General features: G+C 47.5%; 1 protein-coding gene across 2 annotated transcripts in view; it reads right to left on the bottom strand.

Moving 5' to 3' along the window:
- Positions 1-652: 652 nt before the first annotated feature.
- Positions 653-10,523, bottom strand: part of LOC119363525 (serine/threonine-protein kinase 24-like) — an 18,970-nt gene continuing 9,099 nt past the window's right edge. Inside the window, exons 8-20 of one of the 2 annotated variants that reach the window (XM_037628895.1) lie at positions 6,960-7,028; positions 6,773-6,889; positions 6,594-6,662; positions 3,112-3,191; positions 2,865-2,996; positions 2,520-2,793; positions 2,347-2,439; positions 2,078-2,242; positions 1,870-1,994; positions 1,663-1,783; positions 1,273-1,397; positions 1,035-1,196; positions 653-944 (exon numbers count right to left, since the gene is read on the bottom strand). In XM_037628895.1, coding sequence (XP_037484792.1) covers positions 905-944; positions 1,035-1,196; positions 1,273-1,397; positions 1,663-1,783; positions 1,870-1,994; positions 2,078-2,242; positions 2,347-2,439; positions 2,520-2,793; positions 2,865-2,996; positions 3,112-3,191; positions 6,594-6,662; positions 6,773-6,889; positions 6,960-7,028 — 1,572 coding nt within the window. In that variant the 3' untranslated portion in view covers positions 653-904. Of the gene's footprint in view, positions 945-1,034; positions 1,197-1,272; positions 1,398-1,662; positions 1,784-1,869; positions 1,995-2,077; positions 2,243-2,346; positions 2,440-2,519; positions 2,794-2,864; positions 2,997-3,111; positions 3,192-6,593; positions 6,663-6,772; positions 6,890-6,959; positions 7,029-10,523 lie in introns of those variants that run through there. The other variant, XM_037628896.1, reaches the window with a different exon arrangement.

The raw sequence follows: 10,523 nt of genomic DNA, 5'->3' as shown, positions 1-10,523 counted from the left end.
GATCCGTGTTCTCGCCCTCGTCTTTTCCCGAATGTCCTCTTCGTCAGCTCATGTCACCTCCCTCTTCCACCCCGGCATTTTTGCTTGATCCATGAACGTGCTCTTGTGAGGGATTTCCTTCCCTCCCCTTTTTGCCATTTGGGCACCTGGGGTAGTGGGAGGGATTCCATATGCGTAGGAAAATCTTTCCCTAGAGGTTTAGGCCTCATTGATTCAAAGAGTTCCTAAAAGAATTTTGGAGCATTCCAATTCTTAGTTTTTTTTTCCTGCGTCAGATTCATTTGTACTAGTTTTCATAGGAAAATTTTCATCCACTCCAACCTCATGTGAAGCATCCAACATATTTCCTGCGCATGCGCACTATCACTATCAAACAGACTATACTAATCCTATAGCATTGAAGATGTCATGCCACTTCATTCCTATGTTTTTCCTATTCCTACATTTTACAAATCCTGTGAATCAAAGAGGCCCCATGCCCTGGATTTTCACTTCCCAACAACCAAATGAGCACTCAGGCTGCAACCCGCGTGGTTTTGCCACTGCACTCGGTAAACCGTAACCGTTGACAGCAACAGATGTACAGGGACAAATCCAGGGACAAATGCATGGTTAGATTTTGTCACCAGTCCCGAAATAAGTCATTCACAAATATTCCCAAGTATAACCAGCAAAATTTGGATATGTTATTTGTGCATCTCAGATGTCATGCATGTATGGCGGTAGCAGTTACATTAGAAAATGGGCAGCAGATATGTTGTTCTAGTAAAACAAAACAAATAGAACAAACAGATGGGGGCAGCACAAGCCGCTGAGAACATCTACCAGAATGGGGTTTCTTCTAAAGTGTTATGTACACTCAAAATTAATTATACACCGAATCAAAACATGGAAGAATCTTCGATCAAACGGAGTTCAGGTCTTGGGAAACTTGGTTCTGCCACCTGCACCAATGATAACAGCTATTACACCTCCCTTTGTTTTGGGTGCATAATATCAAGATGGGCAAAAGAGTGTAATGTCTCTAGACTAACCTGGTAAGAAGGAACCTCGCCAGAGGGCTTACGGTAGGAGCAGCCAATGGTGGCGTACTAGCTTGTTTCTTGTTGCTTCCAGCTTCCGAGGGGGGCTCAGGTTTCTTTGTAAAAATTGATATTGCCGTCTCATTTAGACTTTGCAACGATGAATCCTTCGAGCTGCACATGAGGCACAATAAGCTGAGGACACAGTACGAAAGTGAGCAAGCACACACGGTGAGAGTCAAGGTCGTACCTCCCTAGCCGATGCAGAATTCTGCCAACCAATACCTCACAGGATCCAGGTATTTCTTGCTCTAGATCCATCAGAGAACTGAGGACTGCATGAAGAACAGGTCCTTCATACTTGTCACCAGAAGCCTACAAGAGAAGTTCTAAAGTTGGAAGACACTTCTGGAGGGATGCAAAGACCGATATTGGAATATCACAGTGATGGCACAGCTAAACCATTATTGGGATTTGATCATCTAGCATTCAATTTGGTTCCTATAAAGACCATCAACATTTAATTGAACCCACTCTGGTCTTTACGAGAGTTTAGAGGCACTAATGCAAAATCAAACTAATGCAAAATCAATGTACTCCGATAACAGGGCACGAGGTTAACACGTCGAATATAGTTTACCTCTTTCAGAGAAGGAATTATCAAGGATGAGAGTGCAGGTGAAGCTGCAGAAGCTCGGGGGGCTGATTGCCCATCGGATGGCTGCCGTGATTTGCGACCTTTTTGCGAGTCAACATTCTCACTAGGACAAAGAACATACTTTCGCTAAGGAATGATATAAACAGCACACGTGTAAGTCAAACAACACTTAAACTAAGCTTGAAATACCTTCGAACCTCATGACTGTTTACCCCAGAAAATCTAGGTTCATGTGATTCCTTTTCATGTTTGTTGGTGGCTGGTCTTTCTCGAGCATTTCCCTTTCTGAACCCAGCTTGTAGAGCAGCCTTTGCCTGCATATATTGCTCAAGTGCATTATAAATATGCATCTACCAAGCAAGCGAGCATTTGGCAACAAAACATTCACGTCCACTACCTCCGCAAGGTTGGTAGCACTATCCTCAAGTGAAGCATTTGATGTTTTTTCTTGAGTCCCCAGCCTTGACCTTGAAGATCGTGGCGTTTCTGCTTCTTCAGTTTGATTCCTAACAACTGTCCCACTGATAGACATATCTTCGTACGAGGAGAATCTGCTGGGAGGCTAATGAATATGATGAATCAGATGCTGCTGCTTATCTTAGTATCTTGCTTGCAGGGTAAGGTAGGATCGCAAATATTAAAAACCCAAAACTGATATCAATGTACCTTAGAACTGTGATTAGGACCTGCTGGGTAAACCTGAGATGCTCTTGGAGAGCGTAACACCACAGTTCCAGACCCACTTACAGATTGGTCATTCTGACAAGAAGCCATGGTTAAAATCAGAATTAACCATTAATCAGGAGTTTACAGATTGCACGTGTAGATGGAAATCTCACGTATTCTGTAGAACTTTCCAGCCTCCCATGATCAGTTTGAGCTTCTTTCTTAGACATGTTTGTTGAGAATGATTCTTCAGATCCAGTCCCAGATGTTCTCCATTGGTTTTCTCGTTCAGCTGTACGTTTTACTGTACTTGGATTCTGAGGCATATCAAATCTACCATCCTTGGTGGAGGTTATTTGTGGTGGTCTCAAACCACCTCGAACAGTTCCCGTGCCCTCCGATCTATCAGGAAAATCCCAGCCAGCAGCTTTCCTAACTGTTCCTTGACTATAGTCGACCAAAAATAATCAAGCCCATGAAGACAAAACAAAGCTTATTAACTATTTTGACAAACATACCTGGAGGGAGAGGCTGCATGTCTTGTATTTCTATCAACCTTAATTGTACCTCCATAATCATCTTCTTCAATATGTGTTTGACCATTTTGCGTGGCATCGATGCTACCTTTTACTGTAAATTTTGGCCTCTCTCTGCCAATAACACCAAAAGAGGCACACGAAGACAATGAGATACGATACACTTCAATTATTAGTCAAACATTGTTTCACTAAAAAAAGTGTAGAGAAGAAAAACAACATCACATACCTTATTCTCTCCAGAAGCTTTGGAGTTTTTCTGGCATTTTTTATGAAACGGTGCTTAAGAAGTTCCTTAGCACTAGGCCTCTGTGAGAAAGTAATACACATGAACAGCACTGAGCAAAAACGACACAGACTATAAAATGCACTCTTTCCAGCCTTAGACATGACACTACCTTAGTCTCAAATAAGATGACCCAGGGACTTACACAAAAAAGGAAAATTCTGAAGTTCAGCATAGCAACTACTAAATTGTCAAATACTTCTAGGTAGAATTATGTACTAGATTTACTACAACATAGCAATAAAATATCCCTGAAGGTGTTACCCCTGCTTTTCCATAAAGCAACCTTAAATTTATTTTACTCCCTCTTCTCTAATTAGATTTTCGTTGGGGCGTAACCCTCTCAGCGACGCGCCACATCGGAACCCGGGTGTGGTGTCAAATGGGTAAGGAAGCTAGCCGAGCCTAGGAGGATTCGCTTAGGTAGCTGGAACGTAGGGTCTCTGACAGGGAAGCTTCGGGAGCTAGTTGATGCAGCGGTGAGAAGAAGGGTTGATATCCTTTGCGTCCAAGAAACCAAATGGAAGAGTCAGAAGGCGAAGGAAGTGGAGGATACCGGCTTCAAGCTGTGGTACACGGGGACGGCTCCAAACAGAAATGGCGTAGGCATCTTGATCAACAAGAGCCTCGAGGATGGAGTGGTAGATGTCAAGAGACGTGGGGACCAGATTATCCTGGTCAAGCTCGTAGTTGGGAACTTAGTTCTCAATGTTATCAGCGTGTATGCCCCACAAGTAGGCCACAATGAGAACACCAAGAGGGAGTTTTCGGAAGGCCTGGAGAACATGGTTAGGAGTGTACCGATTGGCGAGAAGCTCTTCATAGGAGATCTCAATGGCCACGTGGGTACATCTAACACAGGTTTTGAAGGGGCGCATGGGGGCTTTGGCTATGGCATCAGGAACCAAGGAGAAGATGTCTTGAGCTTTGCTCTAGCCTACGACATGATCCTAGCTAACACCCTCTTTAAAAAGAGAGAATCACATCTGGTGACTTTTAGTAGTGGCCAACACTCTAGCCAGATTGATTCCATCCTCTCGAGAAGAGAAGATAGGCGTGTGTGCCTAGATTGTAAGGTGATACCTGGAGAGAGTGTTGTCCCTCACCATAAGCTGGTGGTTGCTGACTTTCGCTTTTGGATCCGTGTCCAGCGGGATAAGTGTGCCAAAGTCGCTAGAATGAAGTGGTGGAAGCTCAAGGGGGAGGTAGCTCAGGCGTTCAAGGAGAGGGTCATTAAGGAGGGCCCTTGGGAGGAAGGAGGGGATGCGGACAATGTGTGGATGAAGATAGCGACTTCCATCCTTAAGGTGGCCTCGGAGGAGTTTGGAGTGTCCAAGGGGAGGAGAAGCGAAGCTAAGGATACCTGGTGGTGGAATGATGATGTCCAGAAGACGATTAAGGAGAAGAAAGATTGTTTTAGACGCCTATACCTCGACAGGAGTGCAGACAACATAGAGAAGTACAAGATGGCGAAGAAGGCCGCAAAGCGAGCTGTCAGTGAAGCAAGGGGTCGGGCGTATGAGGGCCTCTACCAACGGCTAGGCACGAAGGAAGGCGAAAGGGACATCTACAAGATGGCCAAGATCCGCGAGAGGAAGATGAGGGATGTTGGCCAAGTCAAATGCATCAAGGATGGAGCATACCAACTCCTAGTGAAGGATGAGGAGATTAAGCATAGATGGCAGGAGTACTTTGACAAGTTGTTCGATGGGGAGAATGAGAGTTCTACCATTGAACTGGACGACTCCTTTGATGAGACCAGCATGTGTTTTGTGCGGTGGATCCAGGAGTCTGAGGTTAAGGAGGCTTTAAGAAGGATGAAAGGAGGCAAGGCGATGGGCCCTGATTGTATCCCCATTGAGGTGTGGAAAGTCCTCGGGGCCATAGCGATAGTATGGCTAACCAAGCTTTTCAATCTCATTTTTCGGGCAAAGAAGATGCCAGAAGAATGGAGACGGAGTATATTAGTTCCAATCTTCAAGACAACTTATGGAGAGATACAGGGAGCAAAAGAAGGACTTGCATATGGTGTTCATTGACTTGGAGAAGGCCTATGATAAGATACCGCGAAATGTCATGTGGTGGGCCTTGGAGAAACACAAAGCCCCAGCAAGGTATATTACCCTCATCAAGGACATGTACGATAATGTTGTGACAAGTGTTCAAACAAGTGATGTCAACACTGATGACTTCCCGATTAAGATAGGACTGCACCAGGGGTCAGCATTGAGCCCTTATCTTTTTGCCTTGGTGATGGACGAGGTCACAAGGGATATACAAGGAGATATCCCATGGTGTATGCTCTTTGCGGATGATGTGGTGCTAGTTGACGATAGTCGGACGGGGTTAAATAGGAAGTTAGAGTTATGGAGACAAACCTTGGAATCGAAACGGTTTAGGCTTAGTAGAACTAAAACCGAGTACATGATGTGCGGTTTCAGTACTACTAGGCGCGAGGAGGAGGTTAGCCTTGATGGGCATGTGATGCCTCGAAAGGACACCTTTCGATATTTGGGGTCAATGCTGCAGAAGGATGGGGGCATTGATGAAGATGTGAACCATCGAATCAAAGCGGATGGATGAAGTGGCGCCAAGCTTCTGGCATTCTCTGTGACAAGAGAGTGCCACAAAAGCTAAAAGGCAAGTTCTACAGGACGGCGGTTCGACCCGCAATGTTGTATGGCACTGAGTGTTGGCCGACTAAAAGGCGACATGTTCAACAGTTAGGTGTGGCCGAGATGCGTATGTTGAGATGGATGTGTGGCCACACGAGGAAGGATCGAGTCCGGAATGATGATATACGAGATCGAGTTGGGGTAGCACAAATTGAAGAGAAGCTTGTTCAACATCGTCTGAGGTGGTTTGGGCATATTAAGCACAGGCCTCCAGAAGCTCCAGTGCATAGCGGACGGCTAAAGCGTGCGGATAATGTCAAGAGAGGTCAGGGTAGACCGATTTTGACATGGGAGGAGTCCGTAAAGAGAGATCTCAAGGATTGGAGTATCACCAAAGAACTAGCTATGGATAGGGGTGCGTGGAAGCTTGCTATCCATGTGCCCGAACCATGAGCCGGTCGCGAGATCTTATGGGTTTCACCTCTAGCCTACCCCAACTTGTTTGGGACTAAAGGCTTTGTTGTTGTTGTTGTTGTATTTAACAATAAAGTTTACATCTAGCAGGACTGGAACCCTTCATGGCATCTTGTAATGTTAGTTGTAGCCTTCTAGCCAGTGGGACTCCCAAATTTGGCCAGTACAGAACTAGTGTCACGACAGACAACGAGAAATTATAAAAAGAAGAGTGACACTGCATATGTTCAAAAGAACAACGCAAGTGAGAACACACGGTAACCTTTTATGAATCTGAAACTTCTATACTGAACAAGTGCAGAGGAAGTGCTTCCTGGTACATAATAAGAATTTTACCTCTGCTGGATTCTTCCTTAAACATAGTGACACAAACTCTTTCATTGGTTTAGAGAAATGCTCATCAAGCTGCATGTTAAAAAATATAATACTTACTTTCTTGCAAAAAATGTAAAACAGATGCTTTGATAAACTGAAATGAAGTACTTGATAATAGTTGTTAAAAGTACTCCAGTGACCTGAGGAGGATTTTCACGAGGTATCATGAAAAGAACTCTCATGGGGTGAATATCTGCCAAGGGGGGTTCACCTTTTGCCATTTCTATAGCAGTTATACCTAAAGACCAGATATCCGCCTGCATTGAGACAAAAGCTTATGTAACAAAGTTCATTATGAAGCAAAAGGTTCGACAAATTGGTAAGCACCTTTTCATTGTACCCATCAGAATTTTGAATAACCTCAGGTGCCATCCAAAAGGGAGTTCCAACGAATGTCTGGGCAAATCAAAGCCATTAGGCATTAGCAACATACTATGGCATATTCTTAGCTGATCTATCTGAAATAAAAAAACAAATTATGTTTCTTGTACACAATTCCAACAAAGGGAAACAACATGTTCACTGTTAAGCTAAAACACTACCACGGGCCCACAACAACTGATAAGAGAAACTCCATTTAGTGCATGCTAGGCTGGTGCAAACATACGTTTGGTTGTGTCACACCTGCACCGCACACAACTGCAGTGTGACTAGTGGTTGGGCCCTTAGGCAGGGTGGTTGTGTGCGTGGCCTAGGCCAGCTGGCATGTGTGCGTGTGCATTTTGCAGATACTTAAGCGTTCTGTGTTGTAACGTGAGAATTATGCATTGAAGTGAGATCTGAATTCTCATCCCTGTTCTCTCTTCTCACCTTCTTCCTCTCCAAGTCTCTCACCCCAACTACCCTTTCTTCCTGCCTACTCCTGGTCGCTCATGATCCAGAGATCAGGGCATGACAAATTGGTATCTAGAGCCACCTGCGTTTTCCCAAAAAAAAAAAATCTTCGGCGTCAGTTGCTTGTTCCTCTCTCTGGATCCGTGACATCCACCGCTAAGGGTGTATATTTTGCTCCGGCGAGATCCACCCAAAGTCCCAAGCGGGGTTGGATCTGGTATGAGTGCCACGACGGCGAACACCAAGCCCTCCGCACAGACCCGTCACGTCCTGTCGGCCATGGAGGAGAGCACCAACTAATTCAAGGCGCTCATCAAAGGCCTGATCACTCGCTTCGACGTGCAGAAAATTAACAGCGACAAGCAGCGCAAGTCGCCTTCAACGATCAGGTATCAGGGGTGTCGCACGAGCTCCGCGCTTCACCAAGCAAATTGATCTTACCCAAGCAGATGTGGATGAGACGCGCAAGACGATGGAGGCGTCGGCATCCCCACATGGCTCGGTTACGGTGCTCATGCTGCCACCACTGCGTTCGCCGTGCACCCCAGAAGCTCAGAACCAGCACCGAGGGCTGACCCGTTCGCCCAGCTTGGAGGCAAGCGGCCCCCTCTGATTCCGCAAACACCAAGAGTGCCGAATCAGGCCGTCATATCGACTCAGACAGCGGCGCACTGGCAGATCCCAGAAGCGCCACCCCTGACCGCGTCGGACATGACTACTGCTACACCAAGCCTCACAAGCATGAGTTCCCTCAATTCAACGGCAGCGCACCATATCACAGAACTGGGTCACAACGGCAACGCTATACATCAAAGTGCAAGCAGCCCACTAGCTTCATGCATTTCGCCAAACACACAGAGGCATGACATGGGAGGCGTTTTGTGCTGCGATCATCGAGGAGTTTGGATCGGACGAGTTCGAACTCAAGAAGCACAAACTTCTCCAGCTGTGTCAGATCGGCAGTGTCATCGAGTATAGGGCAGCATTCGACGCCCACATGTACCACTTGCTCGCGCTAGACCCGTCGCTCAGTCCCAAATTCTTCATCACCGCACTGCGATGCGCCTTCCAACACCGTCAAGCATCATGCGGGTGTTAATCATTGCGCACATACATGAGGAGCTGGGGCACAACGACCGCGCGCTCGGCCTCTACCTGCAGGCCTGTTAAGCTTCATGCACTAGCCAACGCAACCAAAAGTCCGAACTGATCGAAAGGGCTAGGCAACCCACATATACACTTCAAACCCCCTCTCACGTGTGACGTGGAAAGTCAACGGTGTGGCTCAAAAGGCCTAACATGCACAAAGGGGGGCAGCAGCAATTTTTGGATAAATTGCGAAAGCCATGACTTGAACTCAAGACCTTGAACTCTGATACCATGTTAAGCTTCATGCACTAACGCAACCAAAAGTCCGAACTGATGGAAAGGGCTAGGCAATCCACATATACACTTCAACAGTCCTCCAACACCACCAGCAGTTACCCTTCATCCCGTGCCGGCACCTCGCCTACCGAGTGATGACTATAGCAAGTGAGCGGCAACTACACGAGTTTCGGCACGCGAACGGATTGTGTTTCAAGTGAGGGGACCGCTACTCCAAGGAGCACCGGTGCAATCACCAAGCACAGCTGCTCACCATCCAGGTGGGCGAGCATGGAGAGCTCCTCTCCGACGAGGCAATTCATGATCTCGCCCTTCTCGACGATCCTGTCGTCGAAGCGACCTCACCAGTGTTGCGTGCTGTCAGCGCATGCTTTGGACGGTTCTGATTCGCCTGCACACGCTCGTGGGCAACCAAGTCATGTTGCTTCTGCTCGATTCGGGCAGTAGGCACAGCTTCGTCAACACGGCCTTTGTCGAGCACGTCGGTGCCGTCACCAAGGCCCAATGGAGGTGCATGCCATTAACGGCAACTGACCTGCTCCCGCATTGTTCCTGAGCTCAAATGGTGGATGCAAGGGCAGACATGCACGACGCCAATGCGCGAGTTGGACCGGCGCGTACGACGGCATTCTTGGCATGGTCTGGTTAGCCCAGTTTACTCCAATGAACTGTCACTGGCAAGACAAGTTCATCTACAAACGGCGAGTCTGTGGCCCTCCAAGGTGTCCGTCCATCGACAACAAGCACATTGTCCGCACTCGAGTCTGGTTAGCCCGGTTTACTCCAATGAACCTCCAAGGTGTCCGTCCATCGACAACAAGCACATTGTCCGCACTCGAGTCTGGTTAGCCCGGTTTACTCCAATGAACTATCACCAGCAAGACAAGTTCGTCTCAGCGAGTCCGTGACCCTCCAAGGTGTCCGTCCATCGACCGCAAGCACATTGTCCGCACCGGAACCCGAGGAGTTCCGCAAACTGCTCGCAGGCAATGATGTATGGCCGCTTGCTATGGTGGATGCGACAGCCACCACGACGGCACAACACATTGACATCACCGCGCCGACCCACGTCCTCATCAACGAATTCGAAGATGTGTTTGCCAAGCCACAGGTAGACTGCCTCCACAACCGCGATAAGACCATGCGGTCACTTTCATGGATGGGGCGACCGGCAAACACCCACCCTTACCGATACTGGCCCTTGCAAAAGGACGAGATCAAATGGCATGTTCGCGAGATGCTACGTTCGGGCATAATCACCCACATTATGAGCCCCTACGCAACCCCTGCGCGGCTGGTCGAGAAGGATACTACATGGAGGTTTGCTTCGACTACCATCGGCTCAACGACGTCACGATCAAAAACAAATTTCTGTTGCCGACCTTCGATGGGTTGTTGGATGAGCTAGCCGACGCTGCCTACTTCTCCAAGCTCAATCTCCGTGCGGGATATAATCAAATCTGCATGAATGAAGCTAATGAGGAGAAGATCGCTTTCAAGACTCACCACCGACACTTCGTGTTTTGGTCATGCCATTCGGATTGCCAAATGCTCCTATGTTTTAAAGGCGTCCCTAAGGCGACGCCTAGGCGACGCCTAGGCGTCGAAGCGCTCCCCCTCCGCTTTGGAAAATCGACCGCTTTGGGCGCCTAGGCGTCCAAAGCGCCCGCC

The sequence above is a fragment of the Triticum dicoccoides genome, chromosome 2B (genome assembly GCF_002162155.2).
Source record: "Triticum dicoccoides isolate Atlit2015 ecotype Zavitan chromosome 2B, WEW_v2.0, whole genome shotgun sequence".
NCBI classification, from domain to species: domain Eukaryota; kingdom Viridiplantae; phylum Streptophyta; class Magnoliopsida; order Poales; family Poaceae; genus Triticum; species Triticum dicoccoides.
This window is presented reverse-complemented; position numbering and strand designations above follow the sequence as displayed.